At 36.4% G+C, this 25,543-nt stretch overlaps 2 protein-coding genes and 2 long non-coding RNA genes across 6 annotated transcripts; 2 read left to right on the top strand and 2 right to left on the bottom strand.

Annotated features, from left to right (window-relative positions):
* Positions 1 to 27: 27 nt before the first annotated feature.
* On the bottom strand, positions 28 to 12,107 carry LOC125260750 (adhesion G-protein coupled receptor G4). 3 transcript variants are annotated; one of them, XM_048179252.1, is made up of 28 exons: positions 11,253 to 12,107; positions 9,191 to 9,288; positions 9,025 to 9,098; positions 8,911 to 8,941; positions 8,780 to 8,823; positions 8,412 to 8,560; positions 8,065 to 8,253; positions 7,808 to 7,954; positions 7,622 to 7,695; positions 7,438 to 7,520; positions 7,308 to 7,341; positions 7,182 to 7,204; positions 6,918 to 7,066; positions 6,600 to 6,723; positions 5,751 to 5,860; positions 5,278 to 5,482; positions 4,891 to 5,059; positions 3,466 to 3,612; positions 3,246 to 3,371; positions 3,122 to 3,167; positions 2,930 to 3,033; positions 2,653 to 2,774; positions 2,189 to 2,457; positions 1,320 to 1,425; positions 918 to 1,198; positions 735 to 836; positions 495 to 659; positions 28 to 409 (listed from the first exon to the last, which is right to left on the bottom strand). In XM_048179252.1, exons 1-28 carry the CDS (start codon positions 11,857 to 11,859, stop codon positions 258 to 260), a joined length of 3,930 nt encoding a protein of 1,309 aa, XP_048035209.1. In that variant the 5' UTR covers positions 11,860 to 12,107; the 3' UTR covers positions 28 to 257. The 3 variants fall into 3 exon arrangements, with proteins under 3 accessions (XP_048035209.1, XP_048035227.1, XP_048035218.1); XM_048179270.1 differs by lacking the exon at positions 11,253 to 12,107 and adding an exon at positions 10,579 to 10,761; XM_048179261.1 differs by lacking the exon at positions 11,253 to 12,107 and adding an exon at positions 9,613 to 9,960.
* On the top strand, positions 10,167 to 11,719 carry LOC125260790. Its single transcript, XR_007183123.1, has 3 exons — positions 10,167 to 10,380; positions 11,306 to 11,368; positions 11,589 to 11,719. It is a non-coding gene; the product is annotated as an uncharacterized LOC125260790 (long non-coding RNA).
* Positions 12,108 to 16,413: 4,306 nt separating the features above from the next.
* fhl1b (four and a half LIM domains 1b) lies at positions 16,414 to 25,344 on the bottom strand. The gene is made up of 6 exons (XM_048179236.1): positions 25,187 to 25,344; positions 19,362 to 19,542; positions 18,633 to 18,807; positions 17,677 to 17,846; positions 17,327 to 17,513; positions 16,414 to 17,210 (listed from the first exon to the last, which is right to left on the bottom strand). Exons 2-6 carry the CDS (start codon positions 19,515 to 19,517, stop codon positions 17,056 to 17,058), a joined length of 843 nt encoding a protein of 280 aa, XP_048035193.1. The 5' UTR covers positions 19,518 to 19,542; positions 25,187 to 25,344; the 3' UTR covers positions 16,414 to 17,055.
* LOC125260744 lies at positions 19,482 to 21,968 on the top strand. Its single transcript, XR_007183113.1, has 4 exons — positions 19,482 to 19,724; positions 19,846 to 19,939; positions 21,555 to 21,725; positions 21,830 to 21,968. It is a non-coding gene; the product is annotated as an uncharacterized LOC125260744 (long non-coding RNA).
* Positions 25,345 to 25,543: the final 199 nt, after the last annotated feature.

Below are 25,543 nucleotides of genomic sequence, written 5' to 3'. Positions count from 1 at the left end.
AATCCACTTTTAGACTTTATTGCAGATTTATTATGGAAACATATAGGTAATTTCACATTTTTACAGACAAATCATACTGTTAAATCATTGTTGTATAAGGTACAACATACTTTTTCTTGATATAATCTAATTGACATTTTAATTTACATACATTTTTATTTTTGTATATTTATTTTTCTGAAGAGGCAAGTGTCATTTTAAAACTGAAAGTTTCCAGAAAAACATGTGCTTTAGTACAGAGCAACAAACAGTCACATTTATTTGGGATAAATATCTGTGTCGAATCCATTCATCCATGGCTTTGAAGAAAACTCAATCTCACTTGCTGTGGCAGGAGATGCATCACGAGGAAGAAACGACAGTCCTGTCCTGGCTCTTGGTATTACCAAACTGTTTTCATATAGAAATCCTACCACAGGAAAAGTTCAAACAAGAAACTGTAAAAGATTTGAACATTGTAGCATTAACAATATATCATATCGGTAACGTCTTACCCAGGTCCGGTCTTGTGATAGTCACTTGACGTTGGCTGGATTCTGAGGAAACAGTTGAGCTCTGAGTTGAATTCGATTTGATGGATCTCACAGATGCCATGAAGGGAAATGTATTTGGTGGATTGGGTTTGTGTTTGGGAACCACAGTTGCAGTTTGGCTCCATTCTGCAAACAATCAGGAAGTAAGTGCATGTGTTTTTCAATATTATTAATATTGCGAGGAAGAAATTTGTGCTTTACCAGAGTATTCCTGCAGCTTGAAAGCTCCACAACATAAATGTATTCTCCATTGCTTACGTACGTTTTCCTTCATGAGACAGTGGAACACAAAAATGAAGAATCCTGGAACAAATCACAACATAGAATATTAATAGATTGGCTTGTAAAGCTAAATCTAACTTCATTTTATGTGCTCGTTTTCACCTTGAAGGCTGTTAAGTATGGAGAACAAGTAGAGGAGGAACACTTTGACAGGACCCCAAGTGAGAAAAGCCACAGACCAGGTGAGACCCAGTAAGAAGGTAAGGCTCGCCACAGCCCGCAGGTCTTTCAAGATCCCACTTCGGGTGCCAGCAGGTTGATTGACTTGCATGTTTCTGATCTGGATCAGAACCACTAAGAAGATGGAGCCATTGCACAGTAGTATAAAGGCTATGTAGCTCACCACTGTCACATAGAATACCACATCATTTTGTACCCAGCAGCTGAAAAAGAAAGGCATGAAAATTCTTCACTTGCATTTGACACCACAGTAATGTGAAGTTTGTTATTTGTAATGCTGTTCTGTTACGGTTTTCATGCTAAAAATCATTCAGCTTCACTGACAACATTTCAGAATCATCCAGGGTCATTTGGGAATCACTCATGATGTTCATGCCATACGCATCCATGTTTATAGCCAGCACCAAGCCACATATAACAAGTGGAATCCCTGTGCAAAGACATAATGGATGTTAAGGATTAGTCCACTTTCAAATAAAATTTTCCTGATAATTTACTCACCCCCATGTCATTCAAGATGTCCATGTCCTTCTTTCTTCAGACGAAAAGAAATTAAGGTTTTTGATGAAAACATTCCAGGATTATTTTCCTCATAGTGGCCTCCAGATGGTTGAAGTTCAAAATTACAGTTTCAGTGCAGCTTCAGAGGGCTTTAAACAATACCAGACGAGGATCAAAAACAAATGATAAACAAATGATCACCAGCGCCAGTTCCATTTTTTCCTTAAGTACAATAGGGAAGGCATAGGACATACAGCGTAAGCTTTTTGAAGAATACGAAAATGTGGTTTTGGAAGAAGCACTTGAAAGGCGATCATTTGTTTATATAAAGCATATACATTTACATTTTTTTTCTAAAATGACCGATCGTTTCGCTAGATAAGACCATTATTCCTCGTCTGGTATCGTTTAAAGCCCTTTGAAGCTGCACTGAAACTGTAATTTTGACCTTCAACCGTTTGGTGCCCATTGAAGTCCACTATAAGGAGAATAATCCTGGAATGTTTTCATCAAAACCTTAATTTCTTTTCAACTGAAGAAAGAAAGACATGGACATCTTGGATGACATGGGAGTGAGTAAATTATCAGCAAAAGTTTATTTAAAAGTGAACTAATCCTTTAAAAAGAGGTAAATGAAGGAATTAAAGACATAAATCTGTTTCTGAATGTTTTAATGAGCTTAAATCTCTCACCCCAGCCAAGCAGGCAGAATTTCAAGATGTACGAGGGCACATACACATTGAAAACTTTGACCAAAGCAAAGTACATATTCACAGCCCCCAGGCCCATCCAGGTAAAGGAAGTCAGTAAGAAATAGTGTAAGGTCACAGCCACAGCAATGCATAGGCCATAGATGTCAAAAGAAGAAATCCAGGAGTTCAGTAGAAACACCAGGTTCAGTCCCAGTAATGCAATGGACAGGTTCAAAAGAATTTTGGATGGGTAGTCTCTTCTTAACTTCCTGTATTAAGATGCAATGCATTCAAAGTTAAGGACAAAGCAATGCATCATGAAAAAATGACTTTTAAAATATAAATTGTATTGTAAAACTGTTTGAATAGACATGAAAGTATTGCATATACATTGTGGCAAGTACCATAGAAATGCAAGTATGCTGCATTGTCATTTATTAACATCAAATATAAAAGCATCTTACTCTAAGAGGGTGTATGTTAGCACTGTGATCCCAAGAAAGCATGAAGACACACCACAGCCCAGGTATGTAATAAGAGTAAGGATTCTCTCATTCTTTTCATCAATGGGAGTTCTAGACACATCCTTAAATAATAATATAACCAATATAACAATATTTTTATAAAATAAATATAACAATATACAACAAATATAATATAAAATTATATATTATTGTATTACTGTTATTGTATTTATATACTATATTTTAAATTAATAAAGTTATTGTAATTGTGTCATACCAGCAGCACTCCAAAGTGGGTCATGTGGTCACACAGACAGGTTGTGTAATCTTTGCTGATGTTATATGTCCAGCACCCCTTTGGACTCCATCCTCCATATCCATCTAAAACAGTACATGCATAAACACTTATGAGACACAGCACTTAATGTGAGAAGGATTATAATGTATTCATTTAGTCCAAGTGACTTGCCATTCTTATTGAAATCCCAGTAGACACACTGGACATTCTGGTCCTTCTGTCAAAGGTAAAGATAATTTAATTATTTCTGCCAGTGTTTTTTTAATTGCTGGACATTTTTAAGAACTCCACTTACTCTCTTATCTTTTAGATGGTGCAGAGTGACTGCAACATATTCTTTTAGGTTTTCAATGTTTCCTGTGGCATTAGTCACACTTGCAGACACCACGTAAGTGTTCAGTTTTTTCATATCTGGGTTATTCTGAGGCAAGTTCACAAAAGTAGTGTGTCAAAATAGTCAACAAAAAGACAAACAAACTGTAAAATGAACATCTGCCTTAGTAACTTGAACTCACCTTTGTTTGAAAAAGAGTTGGAACACCATAAAACTGAAACTGAATACGGGGGCTGGTGTTGTTTACGATTGGGAATCTGTCTTGTATTTCAGAGGGAAGAGAAACAAAGGCCACTGTACCATCAAAAGGCTCCTGGTTGATATAAATCTATAGAAGAAAAGCATAAGATTTGATCATTGTGTGACTTTTAAAGGGTTAGTTTACCACAAAATGAAAATTCTGTCATAAATTACTCACCCTCATGTCATTCCAAACCCATAAGTTCATCTTCGGAACACAAATCAAGATCTTTTTGATGAAATCTGAGAGCTTTCTGTCCCTCCATAGACGGCTACGCAACTAAAACTTGGACTCTTCCAAAAAGTTCATAAAGAGATCGTAAAACGAATTCATATGAATTGAGTGTTTTAGTCCAAATTTTCTGAAGAGACACAATCGCTTTATATGATGAACAGATTGAATTTAGGCTTTTATTCACATATAAACATTGATCAGCGAACATAAACAGAAGCTCAACCGAACCTGCATAACGTGCAAGAACAAACCTCTTCCTGAAGCTCAAACGTGCTGCGTAACACATGAGAACGAACCTCATTGGTTCTTACACGTCAAGCAAACATGCTTTACCACAACTGCTGTGTGATTTGAATGTTTATATGTGAATATAAGCTTAAATTCAATCTGTTCATCAAATAAAGTGATCGAGTCTCTTCAGAAAATTTGGACTAAACTGCTCAGTTCATATGGATTAGTTTTACAATCTCTTTATGAATTTTTTTGAAAGAGTCCAAGTTTAAGTTGTGTAACTGTAGACAGAAAGCTCTCAGATTTCACCAAAATGATCCAAAAAAGTCTTATGGGTTTGGAACGACATGAGGGTGAGTAAATGATGACAAAATTTTCATTTTTGGGTGAACTTAACCCTTTAAGATGGGTTAAGTATATGATTCATTATATTTTAATAGGTAGTAAAAAGTATAAAATAGAAACATTCAAAGCTTGTGATGATTATTATATTATATTATATTATAACTTAAATTTTTTATATTTTAATATATTTTAAAATGTAATTTATTCCTGTGATGGCAAAGCTGAATTTTCAGCACTCATTATTCTTAGTCTTCAGTGTCACATGATCCTTCAGAAATCATTCTAATATGATGATTTGGTACTCATGTTAAAAACAGTTGTGCTGCTTAATTTGGGGGAGATTTCAAAAGATTTATTTAAAATAGAAATCTTTTGTAACATTATAAATGTCTTTACTGTCACTTTTGATCAATTTACTACACCCTTGTTAAATAAAAGTATTAATTTCTTAAAACTATTTCTTTTTTTTTTTTTACTGACCCCAAACTTTTAAACAAGAGCGAATGAAAGTAAAGTTCACCTAGTTTCATGAAAGTGCTGTGCAGGTGTGCTCACCTCAGGGTTAAAGCCTTTGTTAGTGGATGAGACTCCAAAGGTGAGGTTATGAAAATTGTCTTGGTCAATATTGACCACTGATATTGCCATGGCAGAAGCTGTTAAACTGACTAAGCCTCCAGTGAACCCTAACATCTGGTCTCCAACAGCCTCTGTGATGTTCAGAATACTACACAAATACAGGAAAGGACTTTTTGTTTACATGGAAAATATAAAATCTGCCTGTAAAACCCTCACATACAACATCAGACTTAATTTATTATATAGTTACACAATGTATTTTACTATCAACCACGTCAATTAAATAATTTACTATATTTGTTTTATTACTTTTATTGTTTAATAAAAATCCAGCAAATATATTAATTGAATATCACAAACACACACCTGTTGGTGAAAGGCTGCAGGTTGCTTTTAGACTCCAGGATGTCAGACGTGATGCTGATGATGACCTCTCCCAGCGGAGGTGTGATCACTCTAACGTTAATCACATCGGACAGTTTATTCAGTACAGTTGAGAGCTCATTCTCATCCAGATCTTTGATCTCATGTATCAAGTCCTTAATCATCATCAGAATATCTTCTGCATTGTCTAATAGGGAAAAGCATAAGGAAGTGCTCTGAAGATATACTCAAATATACGATATGTTTGGATGATATAAAGGCTAATGTGTTAAAAAAGATTTCCACACTCTTAAAAAAAAAGTATTAAAATATACTTCACACTAAGAAAAATTTGTTCTTTAAAAAAAAAACTGGGGAACCCAAAATGGCATAACTGTGGCACTGTGAACTGTAACATTCTGTTTACTTTAAAAGGGAAGCTTGTGTATCTAATGTGAATTCTAAGAAGGGTTTACCAGTAGTGACTATAATGCCCTCCAGATCTGACAATCTGTTGACCACAACCTGGCAATCGCCCAAGTCTGGAGACTTCCAAAGAGCATCGTTAGAGTTTGCATCCAGAAAACTGGTGAGAAGGGTGAGACAGTCACAATCAATAAACATATCAAATCATAAATTATTTGGATTAAATACTTCTATTAATTAGTTCTTGACTCCAAGATACACAACATTATATACTGCTCTTCAGGTTCAGGGATAGAACCAGTCCATCCGTTTTATGGCTGCACTAAACCAGAAACGACTGGAACATTGTTGAAACGCAAGAGATTGTTTAACCTCGGCAATGAAATCGATCATACAAACAGTTCTGACATTAATGATACCACCATATGGAACATGCATGTGATTAATTGGTTTACAGCAGCCCCTTCAAATATTAAATCAGATGGCTTCCTCTTTTTAGAGTTGGTAATGTGGAGCAACAACCCTGACAGTGGAGTGGTGAAGGATTTATAATATTCTATTACCAAGGTCTTATTAAGTAGAACAAAAGGCATCTTTGAACTGGAAATGTTCAAATGATCTAATGCAATTATTGCAATATGATCAAAGATCAAGTATGCGATTTGCTCAAATGAAACTGCATTCGGTTGTTTGAAACGTTGGCTCGACCGTTCCTGGAAGAACGTTGTCAGAAAATATAATGTTCTATTAAAGTTTTTTAAACTTTAAAAAATTATGTTTCAAAACTAAATGGGAATGTTGGGAAAACATTCTTACAATATTAGTTAGCTGGGAATGGAGTGAATTATTTGTGCAATTAAATTACACACTTTACAATTAAGCTTCAGAGAGGCTCTTACCATTCCCTAAATGCTGTCTTTTCAGGGTTTCCTTCACAGGAAAGCGATGCAATGCGCTGAACATCAGTTTGGGGCCATTTGAAAAGCCCCTGTCTGGTGTGATGGTTGTGTTCAGGACATGGCCCTGTTTTTGGAGTTGAAGAGAAATGCATTCAGAAACTCTGTGTGTGGTTATAGAATTAAATGTAATTCATTCAGTTGATTATACTCCTCAGTTTCTGTCGATATTACAATGAGAGAATAGCATGCAATACTGAGAATGTATTATGATCTTATTCCCTCATCATCAGATTGTTTTTCTTCAGATGTAGCTCATACCAATATAAGAAATTAAAATGTCGTCAGGCTGGGCATCCAAGCATACTGATCCACTGGTGTATGTTTTCTCCAGAAGAAAATGAATTTGTTTTTGTGTCTCTGTGATGTTTGAGGAAGTTGTTACCCGAGCATGAAAGACACAGCTTTGTCTGGGAACAAGCCATATCAGATTAAATCATTAAATCATGTTGTACATTCATAACAATTATTATTCACTATTGTTCACTTTTCTGCAATTGTTGTGTCTTGTAATGAAGAACTCACCTTGTTACTGAGAGCAGGGAATGCTGCGAAACAAATGAACAAGGTAATAGGAAATATAGTTATTTTGTGTGTCTAAGAGAAACATTTTGAATTTCAATATATTGAATATATACATATAGCATGTACCTTTCTAACCACTTGGGATGATTTTGTTTCCACACTGCAAACACAAATCAGACATGCATGTTTAAAACAAATTCTATAGTGTCTTGGTGTTTGGTCTGTTCTCTGCAATATAACAGCAAGACTGACTAACCTTCGTTTTCGTGCATGTGTTGAGGAGGTCAAGAGTTTAAAGTGGAACACAGATATTCCTTTACTAGAAAGAGTTTCATTAAGCTGTAATGATGATAAAAAACACAACTGAGATGTGATACTTGTTTCCAGTTTGACATGCAACACATCTGGATAATTTCAGGATTTCTTTGTTGAGATCTTACCCAGGTTTCAATGATATTCTTAGGGTCACCAGAGCCGTTTATTGTCACATTGACGTTGACATTGAAATAACTATCTATTTTTAGGACAGAGACATTATTAAATACACCACACTTCACAAGAGCAGTAATTGTGCGTGGACATTTTTTGTTGTTTTATTATGTCACAGTAAAAATGCAATTCTTTACCTGATTTTATTCCTTCAGGTGACACTATAGAAGAGCATGTAGTTGTTTTTAATGTAAGACTTGTTGTGGAGGATAAAACTGTTGTGTGTTTAATTGTCGAGGAACTTTCTGCCAGGGTTGTTTCCATGAATGGTGTGGAGATAGTGACTGTTGAAGACACAAAGAGATAAACAGCCAGAGAATCCTGTGTGAATCTTGCATATATCCATATTACTGTTCATAAGAGGTAAACTGATACATATAGTTTGAGTACAGACTTGTTGTTTCAGTAGAGGATGAGACAACTGCTGTTGTTGCTTCCATTTGTATATGTGTTGTTCCTATTGTTTTTGCAGTAGTCATGATTTCAGTAGTCGGCTGAGGAGCTGTGGTTGTTGGTGTTTCAGTTGTGCGAGGCAAAGATGTCGTCGCTGTTATTGGTGGGGTTGTGTTTGGTCGGAGATCCTCTATAGAGTGTAAAGTGAAAAAAAAAGACAATCAGATCATTGAAAACATGCATACCTGCACTGGTACTTGTTAGCTATCAGAAACATGCTTGACTATGGACAATTGTTAATTTGGATGGAGATTATGCATTATTGTCTTGGAGTATTATTTGATTTACCAAGAGGGTATATGAAGATGAAATCAGGATCTGTAAATATTTCATAGTGGTCTATTTTGTTTCTCTTGGCGAGAATCTCCGAGAGTTCTACCTGCATTTTCCCTACATTAGCACTAGGAACCACAGTCAGTTGAGCTAAGCAGTTAAACCTATAAAGAAAAACAAGGATGACATTATCGATAGTCTCTCTGCTTGTGCTGTAGAGTGACATTTTTCAGGTGTTTACTTTCAAAATTGCATGTTATACATGTTATCCAATATCAAATGTTACATTTCCATATACCAAAATCAATGTATGAAAAGCAAAAATGGTATTTAAAAAGCTGAAATGAAAGGTAAAAAAGATGAGATTTAGAAAAGATCCTCACTGGCTGATTCCAGGACTTGTGGCCCACAATTTCATGGTTCCCTCCTGAAAAGAGAAATCTTGTTAGTTTGATGAGCATGTGAATATTTATTTAATATAATATTTATAATTGTCTTAATGCGACTGACGCACCTCTGCATTACTACTGGAAAGTGTATGTAAGCTGTAGAAAGACAACAAGGGTAAATTTGAATTCTGGCCTGAGAACATTTGTACTGTGTTTAGAGAGATATTACAATATCTTACCCTCCTAAAGGAAACACTTCGTGGAAATATATGTATGACTGCCCGAATTTTAACTCTCCTATTGCTTTTGTCAACTTGAAGAGAGAGAGGATAATATACAAATATTATTGACATTTTGTCTTGTACTAATAGCAGTAAAAATTCAATATGGTTTTTTGTAGCTCACCCATTGATGTACAACTTCTTTAGCATCATAAATATTTGTTTTGTTTCCATCTTCACGATGGATGATGATCACTAATTTTACTTCATAATAAGGCCAGTCTGGAACAAGAGGAAATTGTGTGAGGTATAAAAAGACCAATAAAGTGGGCATGGTATATATGCTGTACTTACTGAATTGGACACAATTTAGCAAACATAATTTAATTTTGTTTAAATGGTCATAATGTAAATAGACATAATTTAATTACTTCAGCCAATATACACTATCACTTTTCATGAATATGGAACTCTGTTGTACTCCATTACTTTTGAAAACATTTGAAGCAAAAATACTTTTTTGTGGCCCTATTATATTTGATAATCTATTGCCTAACATAAAACTAACCTATCATGAAAAGGAGCAGAGAGACAAGTAAATATTACCAATCCATTTTCTCATTTTACTCAAACTGGACTGTCGATTTAGTAAAATGTGAGCATTCAACCTTGTTGGCTACTGAAAAAAACAAACAAAAAACAACAACCAAAAGCTCCATGTCAGGGACCTCAGACCATGGACGAGTGGAGCTCCACTCTCGAACAGGAAATACGTCACCTCCACTTGCGTTTTACTTACATCTACACCTAACCCAACCCTAAACCTACCCTTTACAGTAATGCAAATACTTGTTTTACTAACGTCTACACCTACCCCAACCCTAAACCTACCCTTACAAATAATGCAAATACAGTAATTAAACTATTGGAGGTGACGTATTTCCTGTTCGAGAGTGGAGCTCCACTCGCCCCCTCAGGCTGCAACTAGACCCTATTGGAGAAACCTGCCATTATCCAGGCTTACTCACGCAAATAATTAAATAAACATGGACATTAAAAAAACTATGTAACTGTTGGCCTTCTAGTAGTTAAAGAAATAAAACTGCACGAGTCTTGCGGAAGAACATTGTTTTGGTGCTTAGGCTCTGCTTCTCTGCGCGGATGAATGTGTGGCTCGAGACACCAATTTACAAAGAGATCTTATTAGAGCAGATGGATAAATAAATTACGTTTCTTTGTTTTTACAACCAGTGATTCCCCAAAGGTTTACTGTTTTGAATGATGGACAACATTTTCAACTTCACGCTGCTCCCACGCTGCAGTAACTACTTTTCTTTGTGTATGGATATGATGTGAAACACACGGGTGAATGACGTATGTATGCATTTTCCCCGCAAAATTAATCCCGACCAGTTTAAAATGTAAATCTTTTTAGGTTTATCAAAAGATATTTGGGTAAAGTAAAACTTTTTTTAGAAGATGATTGTTTCACACTTCTATTAGGCCTAATTAAATAATAATAAAAAAATAGTAGCTACTGCAAAATGTGCGTTCACGCCATGTCGCAATTACCTTAATGTCAGTTTGTAAAAACCATGCATGTCATTGAAGAGCTCAATTTTCGGAGTGCTCCTACTTGTACTAACGTTACGTGATCGCTGCAGATTCAAGCTCATGGTGTGATAGGACCAGGGCAGAGTTTCCCAAAAGTATCGTAAGCCTAAGCTGATCGTAGCTCCATTGGTGGCAATGGAGCTACGATCAATTTAAGCTTACGATGCTTTTGGGAAATTCTGCCCAGGACAAACATGAAAGTAGCGCCGTTTCAGAAAAGAGCGGCAATTGAAATTATTTATTATTTATTGCCAAGAAATTTTCTAAACTGCATTTATGTTGACATGATTGTGAAAATCGAAAAATATAGCTTACAGAAATTAATAATTATTATTTTTTTATAAAAGAGATTTTAAGGACTTTTTGTACACTGTAAAAATTAAAACGTAAAATGTGCTGGCAATTTTCTGCCAGGACATTATCCAGTAATTTTACCGAAATTTCCATTAACCCTAAAATACAACACAAAGCAATGTGTAATTCAAAATACAGGTAAAACACCTGTAAAAAAACAAAACAAAACCAAAATATACACTTTATATTTATGCACCTACATTATGCCTTATTTTTATGGATTTTTTTTTTTTTTTTTTTTTTTACAGTGTACCCTATTTGTGAAAAGTGCCCCTTACCACACTGTTGCGTATTGTCATCTATAGGATGACAGTCTTTGATTTCTTTCCAGATTCTTTCATCCCAATGCAGAACATCCCCATCAGTGCAGGTCTTCCCTGAAATGTCCTCAGCGGTACGTACATGTTTCCACACCCTGAACTGACTTAAACTGCCCTTTAGTTCAGTTCCTGTTTCAATGTTAATATTGTCCTTTACAAAACTGTGGGCCACAGCTAAAGTCAAAGTGCCACCACCGGCCACAATATGGTAGTGAGGGTGCAGAGCCATTCCTTCAAACTGTGCTTTTAAGACCACCTTGGATCCATTAACATATACTTTTGGCTCAATCATAGACTTGGACCACGTCATGCAAACTGAATGCCAGTTATCCAAGGACACCACAGAAGAAATGGTCCAAACTCTCTCAAACATTATGATATAGAGGTCTTTTCCATGACCCTTCATCCCTAGCTCTATGTGCGTCTTATCAGGGTGCAGGTACGTGAACACGGTCCAGTGCGAATTGCTGATCTTCCTCTTTATGTTGACGCACACACTGAGCTCTTCCAGGTCAGGGATTTCCTGACCATCTTCCAGCAGCCAGAATTTACAGTCCTTCTGCATGAAATTCACCTCCTTCCCCCACAGACTGACATCATTTACTGAACCTCAGGTATAAAGTGAAATTATGTAAAACATAACAAAACAACAAAACATTACAAATTGTGAATGTTAAAATATTTTGCACAACAATAATACCTCCATTCTTCGATGTTATTATACATAGAACGAGGATGATGAAAGCCTTAACCTGTTTGTGTTGTTCCATTCTTCACCTGACGAAAGGCAAGAAAACTCGTAAAGATAAAAAAAAAAGAGGCAGAAAATTGATTTTGGTTTATTTTATATATTCTGCAGTATCAAGCTCCACAGCAAACATAGGGCTAAAAGATGTTACAAAACCATTTATATACCATACAAAAGACGTACAAAACCATTTATCATTTATTGAGCATATTGCAGATAGATAGATAGATAGATAACTGCATAGTAAGTAATTTTGTTAAATACGTCAGTTAAAAATAAAAGCTCATCAATTATTCAATCATTTTTGTTATTTTTTAAAGGTAAAACAAAATTTAGATGTAACAGAATGCAAGCGAAATGAAACAATAGTTACTCACCGCATTCAGCATGTGCTAGTGTCAAATTTCCATGTCATTTCTTCATTCAAGAGAGTAACTACATCAACATGTATGTTGATAGATGTGAAAGGTATGACCATGAGAGAGATCTTGTGTTCATCCTTACAAGTTCCCCTGTTGTCCTGTTGAGTTATTCATTAAGCTCATCAATCATTCACTTATTCAGATTAGCCATGACATATTGTCTACCAGTGATTTTGTACATGCACTGTACACCATCTTCATAAAGCCAAGTGCAGCTATCAGTCAGTATAGTTGTTATATGATTAGCAAACAACAGCTGTAACTTTGAGGTTACAAGCCTAATTTTACAATTTCTCTCTCATTGCACAGCATCACATGGAGACATCCCAGGTGAAAAAAAGTACACTTCTATAATGTACTTAAAGTGGTCTATTTTTGTGCACTAATTTTGTACTTAATATACTAAAAATTCTTCTGTAGTACATCTAAGTGTAATCAACTGTGCTATTTTGAGACACCTTGAAATATTAACTAAAATCTGCTTTTAATATACTATCTCTGTATTAAAAAAACGTATTCAGATACCCCTTATAGTATTTGAACCCATAGTATACTAAAAGTGGTAACTAAATATATTTTTTAAATACAGAGATAGTATATTTAAAGCACATTTTCGTTCATATTTCATGGTGTCTCAAAATAGCACAGTCGAGTACACTTATTATCTTAAGAAGTACTAAAGAAGAATTTTTAGTATATTAAGTACAAAATTAGTACAAAAATAGAGCACTTTAAGTACATTATAGAAGTGTACTTTTTTTCACATGGGATATGCAATAAACCTAGAGGCACTTGTTTTTGCTGGCCAGCAAAATTCAGACAACTTTATTTACGGTGCTGAAATGTCTTTACTTCTTATTTAGATCACCTTTCATATTGATCAAATCTATTAGCATTGTAATACCAATGCTCTTAAACTCACCACTGTATACATTGGTGAGTTGAGACATTTATGGTGTAAGTATTTGAGTAAATGTCAGAAGTTAGCCTACTTAAGTATCTTTTTGAAGATACCTAAAATATACTTAAGTAACTAATGACATTAAAGATATAAAGATATTAGCAACTTTTACTCTCTACTTGAGTCTATTTTTGAATAAGTATGTACTCTTTACTCCAATACATTTGTGATGATGAATAATGCAAAAGAACACAAAAAAGTGATATCGCCATCTACAGGACATTGAAGGTACTATACCTTGTGCATTTTGCCCTTATAAGGCTACTCTGCTCGAATGTGAGTGCGCTAGCAGATATATAGCTAGTTGCTGAATCGCAGGTGCTTCACATATGAGATGACATGCGCTGCAGCCGACGATGAGGCCGAAACCAGCACGCCCAGTGCAAGTAGGCTTTGACTATTTAATTGGATTTATTGAAGAGACCTTTTGAATGATATTGGTTTATTTATGCAGTTTTTTAGCAGTTGAGCTTAACTGAGACTTGACTCTAGACATTTAAGAGGCTGTTGTGTCGACCTTGATTTATGACAATTTTGAGTTGTTCAGTTTTATTTCGACATCAGAAACAAAAAACAAAATTTATTCACCCTCAAACCATCCTAGATGTATATGACTTTCTTCTACCAGCCAAACTAAAAATGAAAATATATCCTGGATCTTCCAAGCTTTATAATGGGAGTGAATGGTACCCGAGATTTTGAAGCCCAAAAAAGCGCATCCGTCCTTCATAAAAGTAATCCATACAACTACAGGGAGTTAATAAAGGCCTTCTGATGGGAAGCGATGGGTTCTTGTAAGAAAAATATTTAAAACTTTATAAACTATTATAATTATGCGAGTCTAGTTCCAGCAGAAGAGTGACCTCTGACCCAACATATGACGTATTGATGAATGTGGAAGCGTAGAGGATAGAGCAAAACAAAACACTGGTCACAAATTAGAAAATATAGCTGCGAGCAGCGATGGCGGGCCCAAGCCGGTGGCACCGCCACCCCGGTGGCTTCAGGGCAACTGTGCACAGCGGGCAATAGGCAGTTAAAATGGTTAAACATCAAAGGACTATGTCAAATTCACTCTACATTTACTGCAATATAAGGTGGCGCTATTGAGCCCCTCCTCCCTGCCCGTTTCTAAGGCTTTGTCCGTGTCTACTGGCTAACAATCCTGACATGTGTGTGGAGTTTCAAACAATTTGAAGCATGCTAAGAGTCTCAAAAGCATCTAAAATGAATATTAAATTTTAATGCTTTGCCAGGGCAACTGTGTTTGAGATATCACGATTCTTTTGAAAGATCTACATGTGCCATGTTTTGACATTATTCAAATGAAGTTTGAAGCAAATCGGGTAAAAATAAGATGGTGATCTCAAAGCATGCTGAAAGTAACACATTTCCTGCTGCCAGTTGGTGGCGCTATAACTTTGACTCACAATAGACACATCCATGTGATCAGCCTTGTACAACGAAAGCCACACAGCCAAAGATTAATCAAAATCAATTAATCTATGCAGAAGTTATAACACTTTGTTTCCCTTTTCTCGCCATAAATTTGTTGCCTCGCCACGACCAAACGGTTTGATTGCCCAGCCCTATTTGTTTGAACTGGAAGAGGTGTCTACTCTCACCTAAACTTACACTACTCATACATCCTACATCATATGTCGGGTCAGAGGTCACTCTTCCACCCGAACTTGACTTGTGTACGACTGTTACCGGAAGCCAGTGATTATAGTTTATAAAGTTACTAAAATGCGTTGCTTTGCTTCAGAAGGCCTTTATTAACCTCATGGAGCTAGATCTCCACGGATTAATTATGATGGATGGATGGATGGATGGATGCACTTTTTTGGGCTTCAAAAACTCGGATACCAATCACTCCCATTATAAAGCCAGGAAGGGCCAGAATATTTATTTAATATAACTCTGATTGTGTTTGGCTGAAAGAAGAAAGTTACATATGCCTAGGATGGCTTTTGGGTGTGTAAATTATGTGATAATTTTGGGTGAAATAACCCTTGAAGCCTTTTCTGTAAAACCATGCATTAAACTTTTACTCAAGTGGTATTGGAATTTGTGACTTGTAATGGGGTCATTTTCGATGCAAGGTATTTTACTTAAGTATGGTTTTCAGGTACTCTTTACACCTTGCATTACAAGGCTACAATCTATCAATGGTGCTGAAACCATCATGTTATATTTGACAGAGTTATGCTTACAAAACACTTTGAAATTTTGACACCATTAATTTTGCTAAACTGGTAACATGTTTGTGTTCTATTGTAATACAAAATATTTAATACACATTTTATTCTATAGAATGTTTAAAAAGTACAGTTAAATTAACAAGAGATTGTCATTTAAAAATAAAGGATTTTTAGGTTTTAAAGGGTTAGTTCACCCTCATGTCATCCCAAACCTGTAAGACCAGTGCTTACATTCGAATACCGGCTCAGTATTGGCCGACACTGTTCACGTGAGCAGCACGACGCATGCGTGTGAAGCTAATACAGGAGCCGGCCAATAATGAGTCGACATTCTGACGTAGAACACAAACACAGAAGCCTGCAATGCGTTCACTACGTCAACTGCGTAGGAAACTGACAGGGGAGAGAAGTTGTTTAATAAAGTCGTTATTTTTTATCTTTCATTATGGTTGAACCACTGTAGTCACATGGACTATTTTAACAATGTCTTTAATACCTTTCTGGACCTCAAAATGTGCAGTGATGTTGCTGCTTATGTGTGGTTCAGAAAGCCTCGGATTTCATCAAAAATATCTTAATTTGTGTTCCGAAGATGAACGAAGGTCTTACTGGTTTGCAACGACACGAGGGTGAGTAGTTAATGACAGAAATGTCATTTTTGGGTGAACTAATACTGGTTTGAAGTGATTAAACATTTACTGATTCTGTGCTACATTGTGCCACTAGATGTCGCTGTTGCATGAAAAAAGACACGGCACATGGCAAATACAAATGACATTAGCAGTTTTCTCAGAATCTCAACTTTATTTTTCTCAGATCATACAGTGGTAAAATAAAAAAGTTTTCATTTTAATTACAGCAAGGAGAATGTGTAAGTAAAAATAGACAAAAGCTACACATTTAAATTTTTTCCAGTAAGGGTTTTTATATGTCAATGACATAAAATGTACAATTAGTATTTCAAATCACAAAGAAGCAATCTAAAAGATACCAAAAACACATAGTACTGTAAAGTTCAGCGGCCACGATTACAAGCTGTTACAGATTTAAACGTTATAAACACAAAGCTAGATTAGATAAAATGAAATGAGTCCTTCTGAAACACAGATGTACCGGCAATAAATCTCTAACAACCTCTCAAATTCTTCTCACCTCTCTTCATTATCCATCTTTCATCCTTTCTCACTATCTTTCCTGAGACAAATGGGCCATTGGAAAGAGAGAGGATAAGTTTTCCCATTAAAGCCTCTAGGTAAACGTCAAATTTCTCACAGGAAATATCAAACTCCCCTCATAAAGAAGCCAGAACCAACATAACAGAAGCCTTTGTCAATACTTATGTGGGATTTCTGTATAAATTGAAATGAATGCTGATATTTTTTCTGAATTAATCTCACTTTTCTGCGTCTCCGTGGTGAGCGGGCGCTTACAGTTTCTTGGAGCAGTCAGAGCAGTAAATGTCTCCATTGCGAGCTACAAAGCGCTTGTCTGCCAGGTTGAGGGAGCATTTCTTACAGTTAAAGCAGTAATCGTGCCAAGAGCCACCCTCATAGTTCACTACGTTCGTAGCCTTGCCAAATCCTGTGGGATGAGAAAAAGTAGATTTATTTGTCACTTTAGTTCAAGTTAAATACACAACGTTCAAGAAGAATGCATAAAGTCGAGAATTGTGCATATGTATGTGTGTGGATTCAAACCTGTAATGGGATTCTGGCAGCCGCTGCATTTTTTGGCCACAGTGCTTTTGTAGCAGTCCACACAGTAGACCTTTTCCTCATGGGAGGTGAAGCTGGTGCCAGCCAGAGGCTTTCGGCAGGAGGAGCACACAAAGCACTCTGAATGCCACGGCTGGTCCTGGTAATTCACACCTCCTGTGGTAATGGGCTGGAGGAATGGGCCAAAACATGTGGAAACAATACAGTGAGGCAACTCTCGACAGTCATTATTATCATAAAATTTTATAAAAGAACATGTTTGTATTTACAGAATATTAAGAAATCGACAACTTTAAAAGTAATCATAAAAAAATCCATTAATTTCTCTATACCTTCTTACAGCAAGCACATTGTTTGGCAAATTTCTTCTCGTGGCAAGGGCTGCAGTAGATGTTGTTGTTCTTTGTTATGAAACTTTTGGAGCCGATTGGCTTTTGACACTGATAGCAGATGAAACACTCATCATGCCATGAGTTGCCTTTGTATTCCACATTCTCAGTGCCTGTATCAAACACAGTAGAAGGTAAAAATGGAAAATACAGTCTGTTACACATGAAGATATTATATATATACAAAGGAAATGAATTAAACAAGAAATATAATGTCAGTTTATGTCTTTATTTTGTATTTCAGTTTAATGGTTGTTTTATTTTAATTCATTTAAGCCGTCTTAAAGGGATAGTTCACCCAAAAATGAAAATTATCCCATGATTTACTCACCCTCAAGCAATCCTAGGTGTATATGACTATCTTCTTTCAGACGAACACAATTGGAGATATATTTAAAAATATCCTTTGTCCTCCAAGGTGTATAATGGTTGTGAATGTTAGCCCAAATTCAGAAGACAAAAAAAAAGAAAAAAAGAATCCATATGATGTACTACGCGTTGTATGTCATGGTGTAGTGCAGAAGGCCTTTATTAACCCCCTGGAGTCTTTTTTTTTAATTTTTTTTTTTTTTATGGATGCATTTTTTTTTCTTTTTTGTCTTCAGAATTTGGGCTACCATTCACAACCATTATAAACCTTGGAGGACTAAGGATATTTTTAAATATATCTCCGATTGTGTTCGTCTGAAAGAAGATAGTCATATACACCTGGGATGGCTTGAGGGTGAGTAAATCATGGGATAATTTTCATTTTTGGGTGAACTATCCCTTAAAACCCTCTTAAATGTTAAATATGTGCTGAGGAGGCCCTGTCTTTCAGTTTGCTACAGTGAAGATATATATTTGATAATGAATTATAACTACTTTATATAAAAATACATATACATTTACATTCATACCTGCCAGTATGGGCTTGTAGCAGCCATGGCAGCGAGGGGCGTCCACACGTGAGCTACACGTCCCACACAGGATCTTGTCATCCTTGGAGGTGAAAGACTCCTTGGCCAGGTTCTTATAGCACTTTGCACATCGGAAACAATCTGAGTGCCAGTACCGCCCTTTATGGTGAAGCTCCTACACAGACAGGAACCAAGACTGAGAGACGTAGACACTTGATATATAATATAATATAATATAATATAAAATAATTTGTGAAAGTAATATATTCATAAATATACACAAATATACAAAGATTTTTTTCAGCAAGGATGCATTAAATTAATCAAAAAGTGACAGTAAATACATTTATAATGTTACAAAATATCTATTTCAAATAAATGCTTATCAAAGAATCCAGAAAAAGTGTATCAGTTTCCAAAAAAAATATTAAGCAGCACAACTGTTTCCAACATTGAGAATAAGAAATGTTTCTCAAGCACCAAATCATCATATTAGAATGATTTCTGAAGGATCATGTGACACTGAAGACTGGAGTAATGATACTGAAAATTCAGCTATGACATTACAGGAATAAATTACTTTTTTTTTTTTTATCAAATAAATGCAGCCAAAACATTCAAGCATCTTATCTCATCAAGATTTCATTCTGGGTTTTGTGCCATTTTAACTACCATGGAAAAAAAAAAAAAAAAACAGACAAACATACCGATCCAGATATCACGTGTTACCTTAGACTCGGTGCTGATTGGGCGCCGACACTCAGTGCAGGTGTTGGCGCAGAACTTGTCAAAGCATCGCACGCAGACTTGCTTCTCGTCTTTCCTCACGAACTTCTTTCCACTGAGGTCCTCGCGACAGTAAAAACAGTTGGAACGGTCTGCCATTGTTCTCCAATAAACCCGGGAATAGCTGTGAGAAATAATAACAGCGATTACCTCATCGTGATCATAAAATTAGGTCATAAAAATGCATCATGATGTATAAATGTAGGGGAAAAAAATGCATCTTTTGAAAAAAAGAAAAAGTTTAACACGTCCCACACCCCTCATGTAACTAACAGTGTTCAGAGTTTCCCCAGGAAGCGGTGTAAGGTAATTTATTGATAAGAGAGTGTTTGTTCCGTTTTCCCTTAGGCAGAGGGGCAAAATTGCTTTGAGCTGTTATGTAACCATAGGAACAACACAGAGCACATGTTTTTTTTATTGTCCTCAGGTCTTATCTTGATCTGATAGCGCGTTCAGTTCAGCTGTAAAGCAGGTTAGCAGACTGGCAGGAAGGGATGGAAGTAAGACAGATCCTTCGTTCAGTAAGATGATAAATCTATTCAGTAATAATGAAACAGCGCATTCATTACACACATTCATGCCTAAATCAAATGATGTCGTGAACAAGTCAAGGAAATACAACGAACATTGAATTTGTTATGAGATATTCGATTATAAACGAATGCCTGGTTGGTTTAAATTACATATTGTTTCACTCGCCAAAACAAACGTCACTGGGAACTTTCCCATGTAGTCATTAAAAATGAGGGCAGGTTACCAAACACTTCACGGGAAATATGAACGTTTGTGCAAATGCTTCAAACGAATATGTGCATGTTTAGTATGCGGGCACACATTTGATCGCCTTGGTTTATACGTGCAGAAGTATGTCTGGAATGCATGTGGTGAGATGAGGAATGTTAACAGTTCTTTAACAAAGTTTAAAGAGGGAACCTCTCATTCACTTTGCAGCGAGCATACATGTCTGCTTAATTATTTAGCATGCATCAGATCTGAATAACTTCCAGGTGGGCTGTCTGTAAAGTAAATAATGGCTGTGTTGTGACATATTTTACTGATCTACACTGAAGTCCCAAAAGCTGTGGAAGAAATAATACGTTTACTTTCCTGTCTCCTTTTCAAATGTAAACTCTAAACTAACATCCTTTATGGATGGGGAGCTCGAGGATCTGAAAGCTTCAAATGAAACTGGGCAAACTGTACTGCACAGTGCATAAAATATGTTTTGCTCAAGTTCTAACTTAACTGCCAAAACCAGAATAAACTCTACCTTCAATTTCTCACAAATGTATTTTTCTAGTGTAGGTCTCCTACTGACCCAGTGGTCCTATTAATGCATCTGAAACCAAATCTCCAGTCCATGTCTGTTTTAGTATTTTTTTTTTTAAATGGACAGAGGAGAAGTTTCTGAATTGTAATGAGGCTTAAATATGTTGGATACTGTTACAGGGCTTGGCAAAAGTGGACTTGTTTTTTCCAGAAAGTTCGAAGACTTCCGAAATGCGCTGTTCTTTATGATACCTTTTCCAGTTCTGTGTTTCCTGGTCAGTTAACTTTAATGACAGACCAGATAGACATTTGGAGATCACATTTTAGCTCAGTTCTAACAGCCGCTCACCAAAGCTCAAAGATCACTGGCTCATACTTTTTTAAAATTGGATTTATGGTGTTTTTATGGGAGAGTCAAGTGAGGACAGAAATGAGGAGAACAACGTGAACCATGGACTAGATTCACAAAACATTTTTGAGGATAATATTTCTTAACTATTTTCATTGTATTTTCTAGCTTAAGATTAAGAACATTTGTTTTTCTGAAAAGACTTAATAATGTAAGAATATTTTTATTATGCGTCATCTTTTATCCGAATAACTTTCATTATTTTTTTCCATCAGATTTGCATGAAACCCACCCCAGATTCAAACTCACATCGCCCACATGTGCTAACCGCAAGGCCACAGCTTCATTCACATGGTTATAATTAATAGCAAACAGCTCAATTAAAACAAATAATGAGCAATAAGGGAACCCGCTAAATGGGTCACAGATAAGTGTGAAAGGGGGCATTTTTATAGACGCTGATGTAATGGCGAACTGACAGACTCTTGTTTTAGTCAAATATTTAATGTGATCTCCAGGGAGATGGCAGACTGTTGAGACTGGAATCTGGTTTCAGGATGACCTCATGCACCAGCATCTGGAACACAGTCGAGCGAGCGTAGCAGCCAAAGCAAACGAGGGGAAGCATTGGAACAGTCACGCTGCTCGCGACCCATTGGTTGATGCGATATGAGGAAACTTGAGAGCCTGTGAGACCTCAGTTGAAGAGAAAAATAATATGGTGATACTGACCATGTTTTTTCCTCCTTTATGTTGCTTTTGCGTGCATTTAACGAGTTATTTTTCTTTGTAGGCCCACAATAGGGTGTGGTGCATATGATGAAGGCGGCCAAATTAGAAGTTGGGCAATGACATCACCTGCTGGTTAGCTCAAAACATCACTTTTACAGTAATTACTGCATTCGAAAACCACACACATGAATGCACTTGTGCATATGCTCTAACCCAAACAGAGAAACATATGTTGGATGAATGTTTCTTTTTTAAATGCATTTTAAGGTACAAATGGTACTGATTAGCCAAGGTGGGTCATCTGAAATTTGGTAATGGAATCAACCCTGTTATACAGCTGGGAAAATTGAGGGGGTCTTGGCAGAGTGTTGTTGTGTTGGCATGATGTATTTGCTGAAGAATGTGGCAAACGCTTGGAAACAGGAAGCCTGTGAAGCAGCGGTAAGAAGAACAGGCGAGACGGCTGGCCAGCGGTGTAACCCTAGTCCTCTTGATCTGCACTCCTAAATACACTTTCACAAAGAGGAAACTCAAACAAGACTACCGTCTCTCTCTCTCTCTAGGGTTAATCTGGGGCCACATTTAAACCATCATATAATTACACTGATGCCTTCATGAAGTCATTATCATTTATAATGTATCTCTTAAAGGGACCTGGCTCTAACAATAGGCTACTTATTACATGGCGTTCTGGAATACTTCATTCTGATTGGTCAGTCACTGCATTCTGCAGTCAAAAGTGCAATATAGTGCAACTGTCAGGTTCCGGAAATAAAAATCCCATTAATTTTCTCCATTGGGGAATTGATTTTTAACAATAGCTTATAAACCGTTAAAAACGCAAATGCAAATGAGCTGGTGCTCCCGGTCCCCTTTCAAGAAGAGGGTGGAGCTTCAAGAGCTCATGCTCAGACATACCAGAACCAGTGTTGCCAAGTCTGTGATTTCCTACCCCGTAAGTACGATTTCGGCACTCCAGCACCCCCAAAACACCCCCCAGATGTACAAATTCAGTGGAGATTTCGGCTGGCCGAAGGAGAAAATCACATTGGGCTATTTTTGGGCTACGTTTGACTGGGCCTTGGGCTACTTTTGTTGCACAGAGCTGGCAACCCTGGCCAGAAAACCAGCAACAACAAAGCAGGACAATCTCGAGTCATTGAAAAGACCCTTGTTTGTAAAGCAGTCCGGCACAAAATGATTGGCGCAAATGTATAAGACTTTACCGATTTTCTTCAGGACATTTCCTTGTCAGGAGTCTATGGAGACTCTTATGTGCATTGGTACACCCCAAAACAACACTTGTAATGCCTCTTTGGCACAGACATTGTACAACTCCAACTGCTACAGCGAGGATACAGAAATGGCGGACTCTGTGCTTCCCACTCAGGGCTGTGTCTATGCTAACAGGGTAGATTGAGTGAGTGGATTTTTACCGTTATAGGCTGGTTGTTCTCACACGCTGCGGACACACATCAATGTTCAAACAACCGTATAAAAGTGAATTTTGCATAATAGGTCCCCTTTAAATATTTGTATATATACAGTATATAAGCATATTTTGCAATAAACTTAAAATATATGCTTATACAGGATTTAATCATCATTTTAATTCAATAGTTTCTCCATTGTTTTTAGTTAGATTGTCATTTGCAATGCTTCACTGTAGTTCTTTCCCTCATTTAAGCTAAGTATACAGTCTTGTACCTTTGTCTGATTTTCAAATACTTTTGCTTCAAAACAAAGTTTATAATCTGATTCACCTTATAGGTGGTTGGTTTGGTTCTTGGTTTGTAACTCTTTAATGAAGACATTTTAAAATCCCTATGGGAGAAATAGACTGCTGTGTGGGAGGGCAATTAGGAAATATCTGAATGTTGAGATTGACCAATCAGAAAATTCCATAGAATAATAATCAAAGCTGATTCTTATCAACTTTATAAACTGCCATATGGTGTAAATATCAGCCTTTACACCCTAAGCAAACAGTTTGTAATATTTGTTGTATAGTCAAATACACAGAACAGAGGGATTCGAAAAACAGAGTATCAATCCACTGAGTTCTTATCTAAATGTTTCCACATATGCTTTTAAAAAGGCCCCAATAAGCAAAAATGGAAATGAAATCACTTTTCATCGGACATTAAGGGAATTCCAAATGCTTTACAGGTCCCCACTGTGTTCTTGGTTGCAGGAGAACACAAGATCATTTCACGGATGTAAAACTGGATCTGTATGGATCAGACGTAAATGAGCAACAGACATCTGTTGTTGGTCCATGTCAAATGTTTTTGAGGATCATTGTGTACTCCTTAAGAAAACCTGTTATAAAATAGTTGCAAAGTTTGTCTTACATTTTTTAGGAAGTTTGTTGCAATTGGCTCCTGATTCATAATCAGTCCTGAGACAGTGACTCATACACATGAGATCGTACATGCACCCTTGATACAATACAATACTTGTCTTGGGGTATGAACAGGGAGTTTGGTTCCAATTTTAAATGTGCATTATAATACTCATTGTTATTCATTTATGGACTATTCATAAGGTGTGCAGAAACACATTTGTATATTAATAACACAATTCAGTGTCTGTAAAGACAAATAATTTTTCAGCCAGCAAAAAGTGTCCAAATGGGAAAATGGATCTAAATAACGAATGCCAGACATGGTATGATGGCGTAATATTTTTTCTGTACATTTTACTTCCTCTGAATGTGCAACAGATAATGACAGAATCATGGACATCAAAGACAGATAACTGATATTTATATCACTCTCATGGGGTAAATTCCTTTCTGCACACAATTTAGACACAAACTGTCTAGCGAGTCTCTCAGCCCATCAGTCCATGTTTTCGACATGTGGATAGATCTCTGGAGTGAAAATCTTTAATCAGAAACAGACTTCAGAGGCTGAAAGAACATGCAGAAAATCCCTGCAGCCAACGCCCCATTACTGTACTTACATTAGTGCACTTCATATTCAGACTCACTCACTGGTAGATCATAGAGGTTAATCAAAATGGCATACTGCACATGTAAGGGTAGATTTTTGTCTTGGCCAGATTAAATATTAAACAGTACAGTACATCAAGAGTACAGTGAAGGATGTTTGTAATAATTCTTGCTGGCAGGTGAAATAAATTCCAGTTGAACGCTAAACTATTTAGAATATTTTCTGAAATCACAGAAAATATATATTTTAAATATTTTTTTAATATATTATTACTTATTTACTCAAATATGAAAACATTACTTTGCCAAATTTTTCTGCCTCTATTATTTGATGTTTTTCTCGGTACAGGTCTTTACATGTATGCAGAGTAGCACGTTCCTGTGACTGTGTCCTAATAAAAAAACGTGAATTTCGCTGCCTTGTTATCCTCAGTTATTTACCGTTGAGAAAGATGAACTTACCTCTTTCTGTGGGACACGGTGCTGTAAGTGTCCTGTCCGCTGCAGCCACAGCAAAGTTTCAATGTGCTTTGCACTTGGTTCGGTTTTGCGTTGGTGGGTTGTTGCGAAGTCTTCGCTCATAAATATATATCAGGTCATGCTAACGTTCATTGGTAGACTTCCAATGGCGAAGACTGTCTTCTTAATTTTAATTAGGTAATACTGGCGCTGCGTAGTTACCATCCAATGACGAAGATTTGGCTCATGAATATTAAGATATTTTACCATAGTAGGATTCGTAAATCCACAGGGCGCGTAGCTAGCTTTTTATTTATTCATTGCAAAAACAATCAAATTAAGATCCAACGGTTTCATTTG

This window comes from Megalobrama amblycephala, linkage group LG2 (genome assembly GCF_018812025.1).
Source record: "Megalobrama amblycephala isolate DHTTF-2021 linkage group LG2, ASM1881202v1, whole genome shotgun sequence".
Classification (NCBI taxonomy): domain Eukaryota; kingdom Metazoa; phylum Chordata; class Actinopteri; order Cypriniformes; family Xenocyprididae; genus Megalobrama; species Megalobrama amblycephala.
This window is presented reverse-complemented; position numbering and strand designations above follow the sequence as displayed.

Coding starts and splice junctions, on each gene's coding strand:
- fhl1b (XM_048179236.1), bottom strand. CDS start 19,517: ATGGCAGACCGTTCCAACTGTTTTTACTGTCGCGAGGACCTCAGTGGA. Junction 18,808..19,361: donor CAATCAGCACCGAGTCTAAG/GTAACACGTGAT, acceptor CTGTCTGTGTAG/GAGCTTCACCATAAAGGGCG. Junction 17,847..18,632: donor CTACAAGCCCATACTGGCAG/GTATGAATGTAA, acceptor TGTTTGATACAG/GCACTGAGAATGTGGAATAC.
- LOC125260750 (XM_048179252.1), bottom strand. CDS start 11,859: ATGCAGAAGGACTGTAAATTCTGGCTGCTGGAAGATGGTCAGGAAATC. Junction 6,724..6,917: donor CATTTTAATTTCTTATATTG/GTATGAGCTACA, acceptor CTCCAAAAACAG/GGCCATGTCCTGAACACAAC. Junction 1,199..1,319: donor CTGGATGATTCTGAAATGTT/GTCAGTGAAGCT, acceptor TTTCTTTTTCAG/CTGCTGGGTACAAAATGATG.